Here is a 24,986-nt window from a genome sequence, read left to right as displayed (position 1 = left end):
GTGCAGTATAGATGGATGACCCAGGTTCCATTAAAACCCCATGGAGAGCCACTCCCCAGAGCTTGGTGATGATGTCATCTTCAAGCACCGGAGGAGGGAAGACTTGCCACTAAACCGGGCCCAGCCTGCAGTGTAATGGGGATGTAAGTGGCTTTGACGCGATTTGAAACCTGAGCTCAGTTTACTGTGTCGGACTAGGGTTTTAGGTGGAAAGGGGTATTAAATTAAATCAATATAACACGTTAACTACATTGCAATGCCAAAAAATACAGCCCGTAACCCCCCCCATTCAGCACACAACACAGATTCTTTCATGGATCTTTAATGACGTCACTCAGTGTCCAGTGTGGTCTGTTTACATTCATTATCTTCCTTTATCTTGGTTACACTAGTAGGTTACGTTCCACAGCTTCGAATCGAGAGGAGGAAAAAAATGGCAAAAGGTGTTTTCACAAGAAGTCCAGTCACCGTATTACATACACATGAAGGCTTACTTATCTAACAGGCTAAACCGGCCCAAATAACAGTAATATCAAACAAGATGGCATCTGGCATAGTCCTTTATACAGTGTTAGCAATGCCGGTGTGTAAACTAATAAAAAGGGCAATCTGTTACCACATAACGTGGAATACAAAAGTTCAAAATATTAAGTAGAGTAGAATAAAAGATAATATATATGTACAGTACGACAGTATTCGGTCCCGTCCCCCTCAGGCCCTCACCTCAGGCAAAGATTCCTCCAATTGTAGACACTAAGATTATGACAAGGATTACACAGCAAATCAGAATCATTATCTTCTTCTGCAATAGGCCAGAGACAGGAAAGGTTAAGATAAAGACAACATAGGAAACTGTTTTTAACAGGGGGTGAACATGACACTTTTGGCTTAACCACACGGACAGTTATTTTGCACTTCATGTGCTGGTGCGTTTCAGGATCAAATGTGAAATACCCATAAAAAAATATGGAAGCATAATTTTTTTTGCAAATTTAATGAATAAAAGGTGGTGTTTTTTTTTTGCACTCCATAGAAATATATGTGGGCGGAGATTTAGAAGTGCATAAAGGAAACAAAATGGCCGTGTGGACAAACCCTGTCATTAGCAGTGGATGCAAAACAATTGGAGCGCATTAAACAAAATGGCTGCCTCAGGTGGCAAGTCTGCTTTCCCTTTAAAAAGGATCAAATAAGGAAGAAGAGAGGTGTGTTCCTTCATGTGGTCATGGTATGAATTGTGCAATATTTACATATGTACAAAAAACAACAAAGACTGTATAGTATTATCTGTGTTGGATAAAGGTAATTGGCTTCCTTGATAAACCCGTGCAGTGATATCTGTGCTCTTTGGCTGCATTCTGCTGCAGCAGTTGTAGGATATAATTAGAGAACGAGGATGTTCGCATGATTACATAACCGCCTGCGCAGGTGCAATTAATGAGTCATATTCCAGGTGCAAATTAGGACTACTGGGACGTATTTAGGTACAGACCAAATGTAGATCCATTTACCTTGTATGAATGGGCAGGTTCTCATAATCTGGTATCCGGATGATACATTTACAATGTCTAAGTAGTCAGTCAATATGGTGTCGACATGCCAGATACACACACAAAAAATCCACAGTTGTTATTTAGGGTTGTTTTTTTTATATATTTTCCTAATATTTGCATGATGTATTATGCACATGGATATATATTGGGAATAGTATTGGGAACAGATTTTGGGTAACAACCTAAAAAAAAACATGAATCATTTGTGTTGTATGAGAGAGTTTGCCACTTTGATATGTATTACATGGCAGTGGCTTACTAATATAAAATGTGTCCCCTAGGTGGCACTGTTCTTTCAGTGAATGTGGAATGTAGCCTAAGCTCCGCTGAGGAAAAGGGGTCATATCTCCTGCTCACTCCAGTCTGGGAATATGGCTATGGGCAAACAGCCCAGTGCCACTCTCCTAGCCCATCACTGGAATTAAGGCACAGCAGCTGGCCTGCTTTCCCTGGCTGGTACTCTGTGTGGGGCACTGTAGACATTAAAAGACATCCTATAGGTGCCCCATGTCAGTTGTTTAGTGTCACACACACACACACACACACACACACACACACACAAGCAAGCAAGCAAGCACCTGGAACATGAAAGCTGCTAAACAAGTATGTGTACCTACAGAGCAATGCAAACAATGCTTGGTTGTAGCGACACAACTATTAGGCTGGCTACATACTTGCTGATACATCACTCATACAACGTGACGGGCGATATATCGGCTGGACCATCGGCCGATATGTCTATGAACAATGTTATTCACAGACCCATCATGACGGCCCTGCAGCATGGGCGATGCTGATAGATCGGTACATATCCCCGTGTGTATGGGTGACCAGCTACAGCTATCCAATATATCCACCGCAGACTCCATCGCACATGACATCAAAAGTGGCCAGGCAAATTTATATGACCTCTGCTGACCAGACATATCGGGGGGACGAATGGTAGGTGCGTATGCATATGTTAGATCGGAAGGACAAGTGTGTACTCAGCCTTAAACACTGGTGAGAGTCAATTATATCTCCCTTCATGCTCCCACAGATAAGTGTCTGCTGGGGCCAGTGATACAGTTTCCCATTATAGGAAACATTATATACAATTTTCCCACAAAACCTAATTTGTCCCAATATAAAATACCATGTATCCTAAGTACATTCTGTATATTTGTAAAAGTGACCCCACTGCAAGAAATCACCCAGCATGCCCTGGGGTTCACATAATGCCAGGTATGCAGGCAGAAAGTCTAGCACGGCGGAGGGAAACTGGTTTCCCCACAAATCACATCTTTATCTGTAATATCTAGTTCTATCACATTCCTGAAAGCTGCATTCATACCTTTATCATGCAGAATGCCTGGTATGTGCGCTGGGCCGGAGCATGTAATAGGACAGGTCTACAATATATCAAGTTACATTTAACAGCGCCCCATTTAGACGCCTTTCCAACACGATCCCTAACAAGTGACTGTAGGAGATGTCATTGACATAATCATAATTTTGTTCCCATTTTGATTTTTATAACCTCCTGGATAATGACTTTGGATTCTATATTTGTATTGGGTGTTTATGGAAAGCAGACACCTAGAAACACTTCCTGGCCTCCTGGAAGCAGCACATCTGTCAGTGGAAGTGGAGCTGGCAGCAGAGGTCACAGAAAACTACTGTATGTAGGTCAGTCACAGTGTATCAGACCTTCCTTCCATACATGTGTGACTAGGCCTGCCCTTCCTCCATTACTGATAACCAATGGGCTGCAGGACTTCAGCCCCCCCTCCCAGGTACAATCCGCCACTATGCTCAGCCCAAGTGAAGTCAGATGCAATCTGTGAGAGTGCACTGTGACTGGCAGTGACTTCCTATTGGAAGTCTGAGCCGCCAGTCACTCAAGGCAGCGGAGGTGGTTCCTCCCTCCTGGGCTGCCTCTTTGGCTTCTATGGGCTGCATGCATGCGCAATACCTAGGTCAGTACTGTGCATGTTCCAGTGCCTGTCATCATTGTACAGGTGCTGGGACTGCAGAGGAGGTGGGGACTGGCTGGGAGCAGTGGGGGAGGGGGTGCCGGCATTGTAGGAGCCGCCACTGCTAACTGCTGCATGGTGCCAGGCTCAGAGGGGAACCAGGGAATTCCCCAGTAGGCCCCGGTGATTTATGATCCCGCCCCCTTTTTAATTGGGGCGAGGCCTGTCGCAAACCTTCAATAAGTATTAATGCCGCTGGGCAGTCAGTAGCGGATGGCTCACCCGGCGACTGTAAAATTGCTATTATGGCAACCGGGCAGTCATCAGCTATGGACTAAACCCGGCGGGGCTGCAGGATATCAGCTCCGTTCGCAGCGGGGCAGTTGGGCGGACTTCACGCACTGGAACCATCCACACTATCACCGCTGGGACCTTAAGGTCCCCGTCTGACACTGCATGCTGCATTCACTTTGGCTTATCATACACACCGGGACACTTATAGATCACACAGGTTCTGTGGCTGGCTGCAATTCCCCTGGTTTTAATCAGCCACAGAACCTGTGTAATTGATGACTGTCAAGGTTTAAAAGCTTGCATGGCAAGTCTTACTGACCTCTTGATGAACCCAGTGGAGGTCAGGTGACCACAGAGCGCTCAGACCCAATTAAAATACAGTAAATGGGGGGAATTCATCAATGACTGCAGAGAATTTGGAGTCCTCGGAAGGATCTGTGTGGCTTATGCAGCAGCCATTGTACCCATAATGGGAAGTTTGGAAATTAATGAGTTAAAAAGGTATTTATGTGTCAAGTCCCATATGTTCTGTAATCCTACTAACACGGTTTAACGCTGTAGGACCAACACACAGTGTTAGTGAATATACCCATGTGCACCCACTCTGTGCAGTGTCATCATGCAGCTCTATCAGTACAAGGACTATGGAAGTGCCTAGCATCAAAGCATTGCCCTGTGCTAACCCTCTTCCCTGGCATAAGATGGGGGCAGGAATAAAGGCATATCTAAGAGAAGCACCGTAACTTTACAGGCTGTGTGCATGCAGCACCCAGCGTATGTTTATGGCAGGTCTACAGGCGGCAGTGTCGGGGAACAATGAAGCCCCCCCCCCGAACTATGTGCTATGTAAGTATATAATAGACTGCATATAATACACTGTGCTGCAGAGAAGCACTGATAACATGCTTTGAACATTCTGCTGTGAGAAACAATAAAAAGTATAAGAGTAGATCCCAGCACACACCTTCACAGGAGCAGATAAGTCACACAGACTGAAATAGCCAGGCTTATTTAATAATACAATGCAGGGAAACCCCACACGCTGTCACACACAGCAACTAATTGGAGATCAGCTTTGCTTAGTCTTATTGCACGTTAGACTAAGTAAAGCAACCGCCCGATTGGCTACTTTGGGTTACAGCACAGCTCTTCTATATACAGTACAGACCCCCGGGTGAATGCTCTGGGTTACAGCACAGCTCTTCTATACTGTATATATACAGACCCCCGGGTGAACGCTCTGAGTTACAGCACAGCTCTTCTATATACAGACACCCAGTTGGATGCTTTGGGTTACATTACAGCACAGCTCTTCTATATACAGACACCCAGTTGGATGCTTTGGGTTATTTTACAGCACAGCTCTTCAATATACAGACACCCGGGTGAATGCTCTGAGTTACAGCACAGCTCTTCTATATACAGACAACCGGGTGGATGCTTTGGGTTACAGCACAGCTCTTCTTTATATACAGACACCCGGGTGAATGCTCTGAGTTACAGCACAGCTCTTCTATATACAGACCCCCGGGTGAATGCTCTGAGTTACAGCACAGCTCTTCTATATACAGACCACTGGGTGAATGCTCTGAGTTACAGCACAGCTCTTCTATATACAGACCCCCGGGTGAATGCTCTGAGTTACAGCACAGCTCTTCTATATACAGACCCCCGGGTGAATGCTCTGAGTTACAGCACAGCTCTTCTATATACAGACCCCCGGGTGGATGCTCTGAGTTACAGCACAGCTCTTTTATATACAGACCACCGGGTGAATGCTCTGAGTTACAGCACAGCTCTTCTATATACAGACCCCCGGGTGGATGCTTTGGTTTACAGCACAGCTCTTCTATATACAGACACCTTAGTGGATTACAGCACAGCTCTTCTATATACAGTACAGACACCTGGGTGAATTCTCTGAGTTACAGCACAGCTCTTCTATATACAGACACCCGGGTGGATGCTTTGGGTTACATTACAGCACAGCTCTTCTATATACACGACATTACTAAATAAGCCTTTGAGTATCTAGCTTATAAGAAAACAAGTATAAATATAACATTTCACTTCAAGTCATTGCAATGTTCCCATGTAGGATTTGCACGGCCTTCTCATTTCTTTCCAAACACAATCATCTGAGCGGAATTTCATCAAAGTCAACAGTGTTCTCCGCATTCATTCATTCCGCCCAGACCATTATAAGTAGAAAGGAGCAGGACACGTGTGTATTGGGACAAATCAATCATGCTGGAAGGTAGGACAGAAGTAAGGCTTTTCTCCTCCGCAGGTTTATAAAGTCTGAGGCTAGCAGCCACCTGCTGTGTCTGACCGTTGTGCCCAGGTGCGAGGGGCACCAAGGAGAGACTGGAAACAATGTTGGTGCGCAGTTAGGATTTATACAGGATCCAGCCATATGTCTCGTCTTTCCTGGGTTCTAAGTCAATACAAAATGGTCTCTTCCGTCAGGACAATGGCACGTAACACAGGCAAGAGAAGGAACTAAGGCTCCAGCCAGCGGCAGAGGTTCCAGGAGAAGGGTTGTAGGGATTTCTCCAGGAATCCAGCATGTGGATCCATCCATGGGTGGGGAACAGAGGAGGAGCTGGACCAGAGTGCAGGGTAAGGCTGGGGAGGTAGTTAGGATCAGTTGCTACTGAAGGACAAGGAGGTGTGGATGGAGTGATACACTAGGGATCAAATAAGAACAAGGGTTACAAGAAAGCACAATCCAACAGCAGACACACCCTCCTCCTGCAATGTACTTATAGGAGTGTTCCCCGTCCCGGAGGCGGAACTACCCATGGTGCAGCAGGTGCATTGCACCAGGGCCCGTGAGGACTAAGGAGCCCATTGCTGCCAATGACTACTTGGGTTGGGGCAGGGACCCAAATTATATTTTAGCACCTGGGCCCACCACTGCCCCATCCCCAAGGAGTTCCGTGGCCCTTTGAAAGAATAATGCCATAGGGATGTTCCTTTTATAAAGTGCTCAGAGTTTTATTCAACCATCTTGCAGCTTTATTCGTCACAGATCTCACAGGCGACATCTTATATCCTTATGGATGTAAGGATCTATTTACTGAACCTTGAAAAGAGATCAAGTGGACACAGGGAAAGTACGAGCCGATCAACTGTCATTTTTCAAACCCAGCCTGTAACATGGCAGTTAGGTGCTGATTGCCTGGTACTTTCCCTCACTACAGAGCTAAGTAAATAGATCCCTTAGAAGCAGTTTTGCACTTCATGTTCCTGAATTGTCCTTTCTGTGTCTATCTGGTAAACAACGCCAGCACTTCTCAGTGTGAGTCATTCGTGCTGGATCACACGGAACTAGCAACACCCACTCCTGTCCAAGTACGTGTGAATCATGGGTAGGCCGGAGGCAGGGGTGTACATCCAACTTACGTATCTTCCATGTTGCTTTTTTTATTCATTTATTATGGGGATTTTGTGGTGTATTGGTGAACCAGTTGGGCTGGCCACACACAATATTATTATAGTGCTTAACTGATTTTAAGAATTTGTCATAACGACATGCTGTAATTCATTTAAAAAATCATTTATTATTCTACCCAGGTTTATATAGTGATAAACTACCAGCCAATCCGCTCCTAACTGCCATATTACAGGCAGTGTTTGAAAAATTAGCCAGAGGCTGATTGGCTGATAGTTTCTCTCTGTTCATGTTATCACTCTCTTAGGCTAAGTACCAGTGGCGTTCCTACCTGAGGTGACCCCCGAGAAAAGGGGTGTGGTCTACTGGCCCAGACCCCGCTGGCTGCACTACTAAATGCAGGGTGCTGTTCCAGGAACCCAGCAAGTCGAAGGCAGGTGCCCTAGGACAGGAAAGTGGTTTCTGCCATAGGTCTGCTCCCTGGGTATCATAATATTGCACTTAAAATACATTAAGTTGCAGTGTTACTTTGTATATTCCTACTTTAGAAATCAGCTCTATATTACTTTTAGTATCTGATTTACTGCAACACACATCCACTATTTGCAACCCCACATTCCCTATACCAGTGTCAAAATGTGGGTGTATACTAAAACTAATGACTCTTTTCCGAGTAACATGTCAAGCTAAGCAATGCCTCAGATCGCTTTCCAGACCTTTATAGAGAGTTACGGTGCCCACACACTAGAAAGATCAGTGATCTTAAGATGTGCTCATAAATTACAGGCATTTTCTGGCACGGGCACATCCACCAAAGCATTTGTCCCCAGTTTAAATGTTAATCTGACGTTAAATTTGTGGGATGTACTAAAGCAAAATATGCAGTTAAAAACCCAGGGATTTTTACCGCATTTTGGTATTAACTAAAACCCGATTGCAGGGTTACCGCGAGGGGGGGAAATCACCCGTAAAAGAGGTCAATACCCCGTAGAAGCCTATGGGCTTCTTATCGCGACGCCCACCGCCTCGCATCAATGGGCGCCGCCGCCCTTATCTATGTCCAGGCAGCCTCCTGCTGTGCTGCTGGGACCAGAGACCTCCTCCTCCCTAGCCCTGTACTTCCACTTCCGGGTGCAGGGAGGAGGAGCCAGCAAGACAGGGCACAGAAGGAGGAGGAGCCACAGAGTCCCTGGCCCTGCAGCAGCTGGGTACAGGAGGAGGCGGGGACCTGCTATCATTTCACCGGTTGCATCGCAAAGGGCAACTCAAAGCAAGAGCTGTCCTTTGCAATGATAGTCCCATATGTTAGTGCATATGCAATTATGCACTAACATATGGAAATCCGAATAAGTTTTTATGGAAATCCGAATAAGTTTTCTGGCCAAATAATTTGAGTGTTCTGGTCTGATTATGTAAAAATTGGTCACAACGGGGTAAATTTACGAAGATGGGAGTTCTATTGAAGGTGGAATGCTGCAACCAATCAGACTCTACTTCTTATTTATGAAGCACCTTCTAGAACTTCTGTTTAACTTTCTACTTACAAGTGCAATTGCCCAACATCAGCGTGACAGGCTCATTTCTTCAGTCCCAGAGATAAGCCGATAATCAGAGCCAAAACTGCCAGCAGGACTATGACCACCACAATAATTATGATCATTTTCTGGAGGAGGGAATATCAAGGAGAGGGGTAATACACTCTAAGCAAGCATTAACAGCGATGTCATGTGCAAACACAGTCTTCTTTGTACTTTGTCAGTCGTTGTCGTTGTACAGTCTGAAACCATCGCCTTTTAACAATATGTCCATCCTAACAGTTACCTGCGCAGGTTATACTCTAAAAAATGGGTCATTGTACTGGTCCCCGACCAGCGTGATGTCAGATCAGAACAAGCCTTGCGTGACTTTTGATTGTGCGCCCCATAAGAATTCTGCAGGTACATGACCTGGCTTTTCTATATCCCAGAATCCTTTTAGGCAGCAGAAAAACAATGGTTTGACCCAGGAAGCCTTAATTCCAGCATGCTTGAATGTCATACACATTGTATGACGGACAGAATGGAGGGTAATGAAACACAACACAATACTACTTTTCCACTATGGGGCATGGCTAGGGTTTCTGCCAATGTAATGCAGTAGACTACAGAAAAAGCAAATGAAAGAACAAAGCAGGATACTAGAGGCTACTAAGGGTAACTAAAAGGTTGCTAAGACTATTGTTATACAGGGCAGTTCTCACCCTCCGGGCCTCACTCTGGAATTTTACAGCTTTCTTTGTGTCGGCGACTGCTCGTTCCACAAAACCCACCGACTCATCCATGTTATTTTCTATACGGTCTATAAGAGCACCCTTCATGAAGAAAAAATGATGGAGGAAGAGCGAGCGGGGAGTGTTGGCAAGAGAGCACAGAGTTGTACGGGGTCAAAAGGTCGTAGGGAGGGAAAGAGCGGGAAAAGGCAGGGCGGGAGGGAGTAGAATGTGCAGAGAACGACATGTACAAGGGAAGAGCGAGGGAACCACATGAGTGGAATAAGGCATATAGAGGAAAGAAGATTAATGTTGACAGGATGGAAGTGAAAGGGGAAAGGAGCAGGATGTAGATATAGAAGTTAGAGGGGGGATGTGCAGAGATACAGACAGGGAGACATTTTAGTATCATATAATAAGTTGCTCTGCACAGTCTCCTGAGTGTCCCTCCGCTGAGTCTCTAATCACTGGCCGGTCACAGCTGTATTGGGATGGTACAGTGTCAGTCTCCTTTCGTCCCATCCCCCACTTCCTCACCTTTCGCGCTTTACTCTGGTATTTGACAGCTTTTGTCGTCTCTACCCGCGCTTTCTCTACGTGGTCCACTGCGTTCATGACGTTGATCTCTATATTATCGGTCACCTCCCCCTGTAATGGACACAATGAATCAATACACACACCTGGAAGGAGGAGGTAACGCTTACAGTCAGCGGCACGAGGTGTAGTTACCTGAGCTATGTAGAGCCTCAGTCTCCAAGTAAAGCATTAAAGACAGAAAAATAGGACAAAACTGAGACATCTAATTTCTTAAATAGGTCACATAAGCGACAACTTCATTATAGTCTTCGGACTGAAATGCTGAGCAGATCTGCCCTCAGCCCCATTCTGCCACCCCCTGTTTGCTTCCCACTGTTCTTGTTGTCCTCATGCATTCCATATTGCCCCATTGTATTACCTGGTTCTCAACCAACATGGCAATGTCCATGAACATGTCATGGAGCTCCTTCAGGCTGCTTTCCAACCGGACTATATCCCGATGCCTGGACTCAATCTCGCTCAGAGCCTGGCGGGAAATCTGGGAGTCGTTAATGATCTGCAGCAAAGAGAGAAACGAGATGAGGTTTCTTGGCGTTGGTCATCCGGGCTGCAATTTCACGCAGTCCCAATCCTGATGTACTAACCAGAGGAGTAACTCCCAGAGGCAAAGGAGGCTTCAGCCTCTGGGCTCCAAGCCCTGAAGAGGCACCTGCATGTATAGGTTAATTGGCTCTATACTAGGAGCCCTGCTAACATCTGCAATATGGGACAGGATGGCTCCTGCCTGGTACCACTCTGCGCGGCAGCAAGCAATGCTGCTCGACTCTGAGAGGATACGCTCAGGTAAATGTTGACACCAGGGCCGGCGCTACCCGCTCAGCAAAGCCTGCAATGCAGGTAGGCGCCGGCCCCTGAAGGCGCTACCCCCCTCCTCCGATAATGTAGCTTAGCTGCCAGCTGCCGCAGCCTGCGCCTGTCAAATTATATGACAGGCAGCGCACCGCCGGCAGCCAGCTCTATCACCTTCCACCGTCTCCTGCTGCGTTTTCTGCCCAGTGGCTGAAGCTGACAGCTGCACCCGGACAGTCTGCTTTCTATCTAGAGCAGACAGGAAGTAGCCAGGCATCATGCTGCAGTGCTTCCCCTTCTAAACAAGCAGCGTGTGAACCTATACACAAGCCCAGGCCCAGCAGCTCCGTGACTACAGTGCACAGGGGAGAGGAGGATACTCAGCCCCCACCATCCCCAGCAGCCTCCAGTCCACACCTGCTTGGCCAGCTCCACTCCCTGCCCACGCGCGGCAAAGGAAAGTTCTCAGCGTCCTCCCAGCCTCAGTCACTCAGCACCACAGGGAAAACTGCAATCTAAGAGGTGTGTGGGGGGAGATAGGTTAGGTATATAAAGGGTGTGTAATGGATGTGGGAGGTGATAGTCATGTATGTATGTATGTATGTATGTATGTATGTATGTATGTGTAATGGATGTGGGGAGGTGATAGTCATGTATGTATGTATGTATGCATGTATGTATGTGTAATGGATGTGGGGAGGTGATAGTCATGTATGTATGTATGTATGTATGCATGTATGTATGTGTAATGGATGTGGGAGGTGATAGTCATGTATGTATGTATGTATGTATGTATGTATGTATGTATGTGTAATGGATGTGGGGAGGTGATAGTCATGTATGTATGTATGTATGTATGTATGTATGTATGTATGTGTAATGGATGTGGGGAGGTGATAGTCATGTATGTATGTATGCATGTATGTATGTGTAATGGATGTGGGAGGTGATAGTCATGTATGTATGTATGTATGTATGTATGTATGTATGTATGTATGTATGTGTAATGGATGTGGGGAGGTGATAGTCATGTATGTATGTATGTATGCATGTATGTATGTATGTATGTGTAATGGATGTGGGGAGGTGATAGTCATGTATGTATGTATGTATGTATGTATGTATGTGTAATGGATGTGGGGAGGTGATAGCCATGTATGTATGTATGTATGTATGTATGTATGTGTAATGGATGTGGGAGGTGATAGTCATGTATGTATGTATGTATGTGTAATGGATGTGGGGAGGTGATAGTCATGTATGTATGTGTAATGGATGTGGGGAGGTGATAGTCATGTATGTATGTATGTATGTATGTATGTATGTGTAATGGATGTGGGGAGGTGATAGTCATGTATGTATGTGTAATGGATGTGGGGAGGTGATAGTCATGTATATATGCATGTGTAATGGATGTGGGAGGTGATAGTCATGTATGTATGTGTAATGGATGTGGGGAGGTGATAGTCATGTATGTATGTGTAATGGATGTGGGGAGGTGATAGTCATGTATGTATGTATGTGTAATGGATGTGGGGAGGTGATAGTCATGTATATATGCATGTGTAATGGATGTGGGAGGTGATAGTCATGTATGTATGTGTAATGGATGTGGGGAGGTGATAGTCATGTATGTATGTATGTATGTGTAATGGATGTGGGGAGGTGATAGTCATGTATGTATGTATGTGTAATGGATGTGGGGAGGTGATAGTCATGTATGTACTGTATGTGTAATGGATGTGGGGAGGTGATAGTCATGTATGTATGTATGTGTAATGGATGTGGGGAGGTGATAGTCATGTATGTACTGTATGTGTAATGGATGTGGGGAGGTGATAGTCAGGGCCGGAGCTACCCGCTCAGCAAAGCCTGAAAAGCAGGTAGGCGCCGGCCCCTGAAGGCGCTACCCCCCTCCTCCGATAATGTAGCTTAGCTGCCAGCTGCCGCAGCCTGCGCCTGTCAAATTATATAACAGGCAGCGCACCGCCGGCAGCAGGGCAGAAACAGGTGCTGTACCAGAGGGACAGCCGCAGAACTTTTGGACACCCGGGCCGCTGCTCAATGCAGACTTACCCGCTGAATGACGCTGCCCGAGGTCATTACACTGTGCAGGCGCGTAGCCGCGTACAGCATGTTGGGGGCATCGGGCGGCCGCAGCTGGTCGGAGCATGTGGACTCGGCGCTGGCTGGACGCATTGCGGGATCCAGTACAGAAGGCCACGCTGGCAGGCACCTACAGTGTCTTAGGTGAGAGGCACCATCTGTCCTCCTATCCACAAACATAGTTCTTCGGGCAGTGGTGGCTTAAAAGAGTTTTGTATATTTTTCAAAGTGAATCCAAAACTGCGTGCATGGACCAGTATAAACATGTAGAGAATATTATAACATCCAGCATGGAGAAATGGCTATGCTGGATGTGTTATAATCTTATCTACATGTTTATACTGGTCCTTGCATGCAGTTTTGGAATCACTTTGAAAAATATACAAAACACTTTTAAGCCAGCACTGCCCGAAGAACTATGTTTGTGCATAGGGGGACTTTTTTTAAATGTAAAGAGCATGCTGTCATTTAAGAATATCAAGTGAGCACCGGTCTTCTAGATATATATATATATATATACACACTGTAGCACTGTAGTCTGTCTACGCCATCCTGAAGACGGGCTAGTCCCGAAACGGCGTAGACAGACTACAGTAAAGCTTTTGCACTTTCACAAAAAGACCCGGGGTGACATCTTTCTTTGGATGGTATATGTATATATATATATGTCACTTCGGGACCCACAAATATAAGTCAGTCTCCACTGACTTATATTTGTGAAGGCAGGAGAAATCATTCGATGTTCGGTGACCATCGAATGATTTCTCCTGCTGCGGGCACATGCGAGGGGATGGGTCTTTGTGACATATCCCCTCGTATGGTTGCTAGGGGATATGGCGGTGGCGAGGCAGGCTCTCTCTAAAATGCGCTATTTTATAATGTATGGGAAGGCGCAAATTTAGAGTTTGCAGGGAGGCGCCGAACACCCTAGAACCGGCCCTGGTTGACACGCAACATATTTGAGGTGGGGGGGGGGGCAAACTACAACTTGCCTCCGGGCAAATGAGATGAGATGACTTGACGCTCCTGGTACGAACGCAGGCCTGGCTTACCTGTGGCTCTCCAACTGCTGCAAAACTACACATCCCAGCATGCCTTGCAACAGATTTAGCATGGCCAAATAGCAAAACTGTAGCAGGGCAGTATGGGATGTGTAGTTCAACAACAGCTGGAGGGCCAAAGGTTCCCCATCCCTGTATTAGTGGGACAAAGTTAGGGTTAGGTTGGGGGATGGGAGGGGGGGTAGGTACTAGCAGGAGGAGGGAGTAAGTACTAGTGGAGGGAGTTAGGGATAGGCTGGGGGAGGAGTGGTTAGGTACTCGTGAGGGGAGTTAGTGTTAGGTTGGGGGATGGGGGGGGGCAGGTACTAGCAGGATGAGGGAGTAAGTACTAGTGGAGGGAGTTAGGGATAGGCTGGGGGAGGAGCGGTTAGGTACCCGTGAGGGGAGTTAAGGAACATGCTCCTGCGACCAGCTGATTACCACTGCCAGGCTCCCCTGGCAGTTTCTTTTTCATCAGCGACCATCTCTGGTCGCTGATGAAAAGGAGAAACTGAGCAATACATTGCTCAGCCATATATTGCTCAGCAACATATGGCTGAGCAATATATCTCCCCCGTGTGTACGGGGTTTTAGTGTTAGGTTGACTTGCAACAATTTTTGCATTCCTTAATAACAATACTGTGGCACAGCATGCTGGGATGCGAACCATGACCTAAATACCGTCCCCGCTCAATGCAACTTTTTTTTGTGTGCAATATTTAACTAAACTTCAATTAATTGACTTCAGATCATTTGCCAGCAATAACTAAAGTGATTCATGTTTCCCGAATACGGCCCTGGCATTTTTAGCAGATATTTTGCATATCTCTAACAGCAACATTGGCACTCACAGGGTAAATAGGCCACACACTGTACATCGTACAACTCCATCTGCCTTGCTGATAGCTTAATAGCATCTTCTTCAAAACAACCCCCCCCCCCCCCTCCCCCCCAATTTATTGTAGGCCCATATACTCAAACTTTAGGAACAACCTCTCACCCCAGATGTAAATATGTTAGGGTTCCCACTCTCCAGCATTTCTTCTAATTCCTCATCTGTCGTACTTTTACCAGCTGGAGAGACAAGAAAAAAAAATGAACGTGAGGTATTAAAGCCACTATGATAACTATAGAAATATTAGCATCAGTACACAACAACACATAACACATAAACTAGTGAACTATCCAATCAAAAAGGGGCTTCTATCTGACTCACCTGGCCCAGGTCACCAGGATATACGAGCATTATGGCAGTATGCCTTTTTAAAGCCTGCAACTGCATTCCGCACAATAAACGCATTGGGGAATCATGGACAGCATGAGTATGTGTTTGTGTGTTAGTATATGCATATTAAAGTATTACTTCTCTATATGTGTGTCTGTGTCTTTTTTTTTTTTTTTTTTACACACAAGTGAACTACAAGACTAATCGGGCCCATTTATGCCCTGCATGCTGGAACTTGTAGTTCGCCAAGTCCCAGCATGTGGGGGAGGCCTTCTGGGACTGTGAAATCCAATGTATTTGACATTATTATTTTTTTACACTGAAAGCCCACCACCCATCGCCCAGGGGTGATGGTGACAGCCCCGAGCTTCAGACTGAAACTCCCGATACTTCAAAATTGTACATTCACGTTCCTAAAAACTGCAACTGTCTAAAAAACCGTACAGTTCCATTACAAAAAAAAAAAAATCGCAAGCAAATTCTGACTTTGTCTAAAAAAATGACACCCTATTACATCTCGCCCCTGTTTTCTATTGTTTATAGCAACTGCTGCAATCCTACAACAATGGCCTTGCACCCAATTTCCTCAGCATGGACTGTGGGCACAACACAGAGCAGAACAGGTGGAAGTGACTCACTGATCTCCAGCTGCCTCTGGATTCGCCCTTTGCTTCGCTCTCGGAAATCCACCTGAGCCTCGTTGTACTTCGTCATGACATCCACAAACTTCCGAGAGAGGACAGAGTGCTGTGGAAAGAAGAGTTAAGGCCTATTGGACTAACAACCAACACAGTAGGTCAGGGAGAAGCTTCTTTGTCAGCTATACCTTATAAATGAAAATAACTTTAACAAAAAGTCAAAGTTCCCACACAGCTGCCATATTTGGAGGCTATGTCATCTGGTCACGTCACGTCATCGGAGGAAGTGGAGGAGCCAGTGCTTTGGAGCTAACGCGGTCTCCAAGCAATGCCTTCTCCATACTGTGAACGGGACCTGGGTCATTTGAGACAGCAACCTGGGACATTTGTAAAGGCCCTTTCACACCGCACAGAGACCCGGCAACAACCTGAGATCGACCTGGGTCATTTTTGCAATTTGAAAGGGGTATAATTGACATTTAGCACTGCACAATGACCAAGCAGACAGCCTATCCCCCTTCCTAGCCATATCTCCAAATGGACAGCTGGTGGAAGTAAGATTCTCTCAGAACAGTCATATATTGGTTGTTTTGTTATTGTCTCAGGACACTCCTATAGGGATGATGTATTATGTATGAAGTAATGAATACAGTGGAGAAGTTGTCCAGAGCAATCAATCAGCTTAGAAGTGACATTTGTTAAATACATTCTATAAAATAACAGGTAGAAGCCGATTGGTTGCAATTCTTTATTTATAAGCCTTTTCACAGAATCGACTTGGGAGGTATCCTATTATCCCCAACGAAACATCGGCAGCCCAATGTTTCTCCAATTATATCACCTGGGGGAAAAAAACAGTGACACCTGTATGTTTAATTGGGCAGCTTTGGGGGATTTGGTTTCATCTGGCGGAGGCAGGTGAAACTAAATCCCTGATAAGCCAGCATGAGTTCTGGCTTAACAGGGCTAATTGGATAGCCCAGGGCAATGCAATCAATGTAACTTGAAGTAATGCAGAAAAGAAGTACCACAAAATGAGTTTCATATACTCACCCTGGACCATACAATCTACTAATTACTCCTTACCCATGTGCTATGTCTTGGCAAATATGCAATATGCAGCTCCTACTCTCATATACTAGTCTCCTACCATGCTGCACTGCAGGTGGGCAGATGTAACATTTGTAGAGTTAGATTTGGATGGGGGGGGGGGGGGTGTTCAAAGTTAAATCAAAAGTGCAGTGTAATAATAAAGCAGTCTAACATTTGCAGGCTACATGCAGACAGTATTTACCCTGCACAGAAAAAAAGCTCCCCTTGCATGACAACATGGTTTGTTCCAGACCGTTATTTGCCTTTTATTTTCCTGTGGACCACGCTATCCCTGGCTAATTGAGTCATTCGTCAGAACCCGACGGAATTTTCCTTGCATCCATTCATCCTTGGTTCCATGGTTTGTCTAACTTGTGCCTAGTCAACCTGTGGCTCTCCAGCTGTTATAAAACTACAAGTCCCAGCATGCTGTTCCACAGTTTTGCTATTAGAGAATGCTAAAACTGTGGTGAGGCATGCTGGGATGTTTAGTTTCACAACAGCTGGAGAGCCGAGGGTTGGCCAGGCCTGATCTAATTGGTCTCTTTGACAACTGGGGCATTTAAATGACCGTCACTTCATTTTCTGACACAAGGTAAACATTACATACATACACAACGCATCAAGCAATGTATAGATGACGTAGATAGAAACCGCTGTTCACCGTTAGTTTACCGCCCTTACCTGGGATTTCCGTATCCTAAGGTCTGCAGAGGATTGCATGTCGTCCTGTTCTATAGAATGTTCCATTCCTATAAAAAGCAAAGGTAAAACAAAAAAGCTGAGATTTCAGTAGAAAATTGCACTAAGTGAACTGTTTGGAAACAATGGTGTTTATTTACTAAGATGGGAGTTCTATTTCAGATGGGATGAGATTCTATCGATTATCTTCTAGAAGTTTCTAAATAAAGAGATTTAGTCCATCAACCACCAATTCTTTAGCAAGGAACAGGCTGAGGAAAGTACGTACCAGTGGCGAAACGCGTTTGATGTAACTTTACTACAGGGATACCATTCTGTTATGGACAGGGCCTGTTCAAATGATCATCGTGGCCCTATAGAGCATCTTAATAACAAACAGGCATTGTATAGCGGGATGATACTACAATTACGTAAATCAGTGCGAACCGCTTCATCAGGGGGGGGAGCAATTCCGCCTAATTGCTCTGTAAGTGGGTGACCAAGCGGGAGTGTTTGTGTGGGAGGTGTGGGGGGGGGGGGGGGGATGCGGGGACTTTCCCACCTCCTGGGGAAAAGGAGGTGGGCCATTCGATTTATGCCTAAAGGACCTTATACTAAATATGGGGTTTCTGCATCAAGCAGTAAAAAGAGCGGGAAGGTGGGCCAGTGGGGATGCTGCCCATATCAACCAATCAGCTTCTAACTTTCATTTTTTTAGACTGTACTTTAGAGACGCTTCCTCAAAGCTGATTGGTTGCTATGGTCAGCATCTCCATTGGTCCACTCTTTTCACTGCTTGACATATTAAACATTCTATGGTTATATGAATCTAAGTCCCAAACACTGATCTGGCTAGAGAATACACAGATACATGACTCACATTGCTGTGCCAGAGCCCTATACACACACGGCACTCACCCTTTAACCGCGATCGGATGCTGTTTGCTGCTTTCTTGATCTCTAGAGTCAGATTCTCCAATTCATCCTTTGTTTCTGAAAAGCCATGTAGAGTTACTGTGATTGTTGGAATACATGGTATGGCAGAGCATGTAAGGACTTATGTATAGACGAGGGAGCGGGTCTTTAGCGAGGACCATACTGCAGAATGCGGATATCGGTGGCAGCGTACATTGCACAGTGTGTACGGGGCGCTACTGTTATGAGATCACTGAAGAGCAGGGCATCCTCCTGCGTCCTGCCATCTTCCCTGGTGCCATTTTTGGGTCAGGGCTCTCACTGTGGCATTGCGCTGCCGGGAACAGGGTCGTGATTGGCCACGTTTTCTTTTTTACCAGGGCCCAGCGGCGCTGTCGTCGAAGACTGGGGGATAGATATTGGATAACATCTGGTCTCCAGCTAAACCTCAGAGTTATATTTTTTTATGTATAACTTTATACAACATATTTTAGCATTCTGACAAGTTTTGATACATCCTGAAGAAAATAAATACTTTCCCTATCAACAAATCTACAGTGGGGCCACAAAACTTATGGGAGAATCTGTAACGTAGGCATGCATGCATCAGCTGATTACAACACACACACACACACACACACACTGTAGTTACACACTTTGCTCAGGGAGTGGCGCTGATAGGATGACGCTGTGCAATCTCTTGGTCTCACTAACACTCTCCGAGATCTTCTCGATGTTTTGCCGAATTTCCTCGATCTGGATAGAAGGAGATAAAAACGCGGTCAGAAATTATATAGGCTCCAGAAATAAAGCTTTAAAACAAGCAATTAATTAAATGAATAGAACCCCCCCCCCCCCCTACTATACAAGGTCATATAAATAATCGTGACATCACAAGATTGGTTAATAAATGTTAAGTTGCCCAGGGCAACCAATGATTTTTTTATTAGTAAAGTTTAGAAAACACTGCTTTCTCTACACTGCTACTTTTATCAATGTCATTGTCACACTATTGTGACTCATTGCCTATAATCATCTAAAGCAGGCATGTCCAACGTTGGCCCTCCAGATGTTGTGAAACTACACATCCCAGCATGCTTTGCCAAAGTTTTGCTATTAGAGAATGCTAAAACTATTGCAAAGCATGCTGGGATGTGTAGTTTCAAAACATCTGGAGGGTCAACGTTGGACATGCCTGATCTAAAGAGACCAGAAACCGGGCTACGGTGACATTCCGTAAGAGAAGTTATCCAACGATGGGGGTTATTCAGACCTGATGGCGCAGCTGTGAATTCGCAGGCTGGGCCATTATCGCACTGTGCTCGCATACAGGTCGAGGCCATGCTACGATAAAATCCTGGTCATTTTTAATCACTGGTTATACACAAATTGATTGACAGGAAGCTGGCATTTGAAAGTGGTAACCGGTCATTTTTTTGGGAGTGTCAGGGAAATCGCGGGCATGCCATGCGTTTCGTGGGAAGGTGTGTGACGTCAGCTGCAGCCCCGATCCGACTACATCTATTGTACCCGCCAAGTAAGTCCTTGGCCACGCACAGACCACCATAGTTTCCTACTTTCTGGCTGCCCTCTCCAGGAGTTCTGTGAGGGAGGGGGGCAGGGCTGCCGACAGGATGGGAAAGGTGCAGGGAGGATGGGGCCCAGCGCAATTGCGTTATCATCGTCACCGACGGGCAATGCTAGTATTTTAGGCATTGCACAACGGTGGGCGGGACTACAGGGACGCGTTGTTTAGTCCTATGGACTCCCACCAAGGAGGGGGGCTCAGGAGACTGCCAGCATTCCAGGAGACTTTCCCCCATTTCCGGGGGGCCGGGAGTGTAGGCAACCCTGCTGAACACACTGGAAAAATCATTCAATGTTGAGCGTCTTGTGAATAGATTTGCAGTGAATCCCCGATCCAGCTAATTTTAGCAATTTATTTTTTAGTACGGAGAACAGAAAACCCAACTGCATGTTATTAAGCCGTCTAGCAAGGTCATAGATGCACATATTGGCCATTACAGCATCGTATGTAAGGGCCCCATGTACTGCCCAATGGGAATGAAATGGGACAGGAAATCAGCTTACACTGCCACTTAGCTGCAGCTGTTTCCGGGTGTGGTATGCTGGTCCAACAGTCGGGATTCCGATGGCCAGTAGACCGACATTGGAATCCCGACTGCCTGTGCTCCGACAGGAGGTGAGGGCATTGAATACCCTTGTGGGCTCGCTGCACTCACCACGCTGTGGGCTCAGTGGCTCGCTGCGATTGCCACAGTTTCTATTCTCCCTCTATGGGAGTCGTGGACCCCCGAGGGAGAATAGCCCCTGTAAGTCAGGATTCTGACTGTCGAGCATTTAACAATTGGGATTCCAATGTCGGAATAGTGACCGACGGAATCCCCGACTGTCATTCGTCATCCCTGTCTCTCAGGCACAGCGGCGGCGTGGGGTGAGCTGGGGTGGGAGGCTGCTTTCTCATTCCCTGCATTGCCAGGGCAGTAGGGAGCCTGGTCGGTCCCAGGTATTTCTCTGGGGGCGTGGCCTAATCATGGGAGGTGTGGCCATGCAGCCTTAAAATAAAAGACAGAAACAAAGACTCACCCGCCACACTGCAGCCCAGCACACAGCAGAGTGTGCTTGGCTAAGGAGAAGAACTGCTGCAGCTCCTGCCACCAGGTAATGGGGAGGGGACTGGGCCCCTCCAGCAGACCTGGGTTCGGGTAATAAATACCCCCTCTCCCACCCTCTTGGCGCCCCTGTACGTTGCTAAAGCGTCATAATGGTAGTGGGCTTGGGGGAAATATTACTGGGAAGGGACAACTCTGAATCCTGCACGGCAAGAGAGGCTGCCCCCCCCCCACTAACCTGTAGGTCCCATAGCAGCTGCTCCCACAGCACCTGTGGTGACTAAACCCTTGCCCACTCCCTTCGAGACTGGCATGGCAAAGTGTTAGGTTAACAATCAACACTCCATGAGATTTTATCACAACCACCAGTGGTGGCTCCAGGGGTGGGGTAGCAGTACAGTTCAAAAATTCAAATAGGGGAGCCACACCCACTGCCATCAACTGCCATTCCAAACTGATTCTCTGGCAGTGGGTGTGGCTCCTCTATTTGAATTTTTGAACTGTGCTGCCACCGCACTTTTGGAGTTACCATCGACAACCACTATAGAAAAAACCTCTGATGAATGGGCCTATAGTGTTGATTTGCATAGAAAGAAGCTTTCCGTAAGCCTCTTATGGAGTTATTAGGGTGTGTTTTATCTCATCAGGCTGCTGTCTCTGTATAGAAGGAGGTCATTTGTTTTTTATTACTCGAGAGAAAGTGCTTATAAAGGTCACTCAAATAGGCGTAACAATGACTCGCTGTTACCGGAAATACACCTCAGGTAATGTATACTCCTGACATTCAGAGGTTTAGTAACCATTGCCTCGGGATCTTTTCTCATTGCTAAAATTGATAAGACACAAATAAATGTACAGAATCTGTTGGAGCAGGGCCTCCAATGTGAGCGATTAAGCTTCTGAGTTTGCAAACAGTTCAATTGCTCTGTACCATCATACACTTACGCAATTTGGGCTGATTTCACCCGATTCTGACAGATCAGGTTGAGAAATCTTGTGAAATTGCCCCAAAGCGCATGTGTTTGATATTGCATCCGATCCGATGTGCGGTCCCGCCTGCATCAGATCTGAGTCAGCCATCGGTGCCGTTGAAATCAATGGTTGCCATCGATGGCGATTCTGCAACCAGCAATCGATAGTAACAAACTATGTGATGGATGACCATTTATGGTTTTATCTATCGATGGTCAGCCATTTTCTTTAAGTGACTGGTCTGTGGGTCAATCAGAACTTGGGGGCGGGACTTCAGGGTTGTCAGGGGGCCGTTCAAAACTCTGTATCCCGGCACCTTGAAAAAAACCACTGGTTTTGTTGTGCCATCGATGGAGGGAGACCATCTGTTCTCCCCCATCGATGGCAAAAGTATTCGACATCGGCCATAAACCATTGATGATTTTGAGTAGCTTAAGGCGGATCGGATGGCCATACACTGCTGCAACTTCTACCAGCAGTTTATGGCGACCACACTTTTATAGAAACATAGGGGTCAATTTATTAAAGATTCAAAAAATTAACCCCTTGATTGGTGGGTTTTGCTGGGGCAGGACAAACTTACCAGTGCAGGTTTGTCCTGCCCCAGCAAAACCCACCACAGTAAGCCCCCCCCCCCCCCCTCGCCTCCGCTCCGGCTTCCCTACTGCCGCTCTCACCCCTGCCTAAGCCGCCTGTCACATTTAGCAGTGACGTCGGCGGCAGGCTGGGGGATGTTCGCGGCGGCTCGGGAGGACTCGGATGCCTGAGCGTTCCCGCCCCCCCCCCCCCCCCCCCCCGAGCCGCGCCGACCATACCCGAGCCTGCCGCCGACGTCACTGTAAAATGAGTGATGGGCTGGCTGGACGGTCAGGTCAGGGGAACTCCGGCACAAAGGTGACGGGGGGTGTGGTTGTGTGCTCCACTGGCGCACAACTATTCTATATAAGTGGTGTGCCCGGAAATTTCCGGGCATACCACTCAAGGGGTTAAAAGAGGATTAGGTGATCAAATCATGTCTATCATTTCTCTATTTCATCCTAGAAAATGATAGACAATCTGATAGGTTGGTTGCTATGGGAAACATCACCGCTAATTCTTTAAAGCTTTAGTTTATTTACCTCATAGACTTTGGCAACAGATAAGAACCGCTTGGCCCATCTAATTAGCCCTAAAGCACACACTTACACACTAGCCAATCAAAAAGGGGGGGGTGTAGCAGCGCTGGTTAGAGTAAATATAATTAAAATACCATAAAAACAGTGCAGATTGGACTGATTGTACAATTTAAAAAGAAATGTAATTTATTAAATGGTGAGACCAAAATATGCTGGTAAAACACAAGGAGTAGGTCCTGGGGGAACAAGTGGTGTGGGACTGTCCGTTCCTATTGCGCCTGGAAATATAGTCATAAAGTGCAAATGCAATAAGCGAAATTGGGTTACCGTCCACCTGTAGACACGTTGTAGGGGTGTGATGTAGCTCTCCCTGGGACTCAAGGCCCTGAGTTGGAACGTGGGCCGAGTCACCGTCCAGAGTAGGGGAGACACCCAGAATGAAAACTCCCAAAGATGATGTTGGGGTCTTTCAAGATGTAGTTTGGTGTCCACGGTTAGGTAAATCCCAAAATTGAGTCCACGGCTGGTCTGGAACAGTCCAATCAAAAGTAAAAAGGGGGGGGGGTAATTGCAGTACACCTGACGCGTTTCGCCGTCTCAACGGCTTTATCAAAGGTGACATACAGGTGTGGCTGAGGGTTTTTTATACCAGACTTGACAGGAAATAGGTTTGGTCACATGGTACATAGTATACACATAATCAGTCCAATCTATAATTAAAATTAATAAAGGTATGTGGAGGAGGCAGAAAGAGCATAAAATTAATTGTAAAATAACATTTTTTGTGAAAAAAACCACAATATAAAGACCCCAACATCATCTTTGGGAGTTTTCATTCTGGGTGTCTCCCCTACTCTGGACGGTGACTCGGCCCACGTTCCAACTCAGGGCCTTGAGTCCCAGGGAGAGCTACATCACACCCCTACAACGTGTCTACAGGTGGACGGTAACCCAATTTTGCTTATTGCATTTGCACTTTATGACTATATTTCCAGGCGCAATAGGAACGGACAGTCCCACACCACTTGTTCCCCCAGGACCTACTCCTTGTGTTTTACCAGCATATTTTGGTCTCACCATTTAATAAATTACATTTCTTTTTAAATTGTACAATCAGTCCAATCTGCACTGTTTTTATGGTATTTTAATTATATTTACTCTAACCAGCGCTGCTACACCCCCCCCTTTTTTCTTGCATAGTTCGGACGTGACAACCCTGACACAAATCAGCAGCTGCTAGTGACTCAACACAAGTCACAGCGCCACCCACCCCGTACCCCTCCCTTGTGGAGAAGTACAACATTTTTTCTACACTAGCCAATCAACCTACCTATAAACTCAAGACAGTTTGGGCCATGGTGGGAATTGAACTCAAGGTGCTGTGAGCTGGTAATGCTAGCCATTACACCACCCGTAATGCATTACAGCATTGTGCGCCTGCATAGTCACCTCCTAATCACTGCCCAAGAACACCCAAAACATTTATCATACCGGCACCTCTGCGGGACACAAGTCTCTCACCTGTGAAAAGAAGTCATCCATGAAGGCCGCATTATCAATGGAGATATCAACCTCATCAGTGTCATCGGTGTCTTGAGTCTAATAAGGCAGAAGAAAACAGCACTGTAACAAGCAACATTGGGTAAACATAAATAGTACACATGGCAAATCTATATATAAAAGGCTAAATACACCTCACCTCTCACCTATTTATGAACAGTTTCTTATGCAGTGCA

At 46.1% G+C, this 24,986-nt stretch overlaps 1 protein-coding gene and 1 long non-coding RNA gene across 4 annotated transcripts; one reads left to right on the top strand and one right to left on the bottom strand.

Annotated features, from left to right (window-relative positions):
* Positions 1 to 306: 306 nt before the first annotated feature.
* Positions 307 to 24,959, bottom strand: STX3 (syntaxin 3). Of its 3 annotated transcripts, none has more exons than XM_083146027.1 (10): positions 24,772 to 24,959; positions 19,187 to 19,286; positions 18,534 to 18,608; positions 17,619 to 17,686; positions 15,843 to 15,951; positions 14,980 to 15,053; positions 10,403 to 10,540; positions 9,439 to 9,549; positions 724 to 802; positions 307 to 409 (listed from the first exon to the last, which is right to left on the bottom strand). In XM_083146027.1, the coding sequence occupies exons 1-9, from the start codon at positions 24,790 to 24,792 to the stop codon at positions 725 to 727; spliced, it is 774 nt and encodes a 257-aa protein (XP_083002153.1). In that variant the 5' UTR covers positions 24,793 to 24,959; the 3' UTR covers positions 307 to 409; position 724. The 3 variants fall into 3 exon arrangements, 2 of the variants coding, with proteins under 2 accessions (XP_083002153.1, XP_083002152.1); XM_083146026.1 differs by lacking the exons at positions 307 to 409; positions 724 to 802; positions 9,439 to 9,549 and adding exons at positions 3,627 to 6,492; positions 8,744 to 8,862; positions 9,985 to 10,095 and having other exon boundaries at positions 24,772 to 24,939; XR_014444352.1 differs by lacking the exons at positions 307 to 409; positions 724 to 802; positions 9,439 to 9,549 and adding an exon at positions 9,981 to 10,095 and having other exon boundaries at positions 10,177 to 10,540; positions 24,772 to 24,951.
* On the top strand, positions 8,561 to 16,576 carry LOC146007568 (uncharacterized). The gene is made up of 2 exons (XR_014444353.1): positions 8,561 to 11,355; positions 15,748 to 16,576. It is a non-coding gene; the product is annotated as an uncharacterized LOC146007568 (long non-coding RNA).
* Positions 24,960 to 24,986: the final 27 nt, after the last annotated feature.

The sequence above is a fragment of the Crinia signifera genome, chromosome 6, assembly GCF_055691185.1.
Source record: "Crinia signifera chromosome 6, ASM5569118v1, whole genome shotgun sequence".
Classification (NCBI taxonomy): domain Eukaryota; kingdom Metazoa; phylum Chordata; class Amphibia; order Anura; family Myobatrachidae; genus Crinia; species Crinia signifera.
The sequence above is the reverse complement of the archived record's forward strand: the minus strand, read 5'-3'. Positions and strand labels throughout refer to the sequence as shown.

Coding starts and splice junctions, on each gene's coding strand:
- STX3 (XM_083146026.1), bottom strand. CDS start 24,792: ATGGATGACTTCTTTTCACAG. Junction 10,541..14,979: donor CTAACATATTTACATCTGGG/GTGAGAGGTTGT, acceptor TCTTTGCTGCAG/ATCATTAACGACTCCCAGAT. Junction 10,096..10,402: donor CCATGTTGGTTGAGAACCAG/GTAATACAATGG, acceptor TGTCCATTACAG/GGGGAGGTGACCGATAATAT.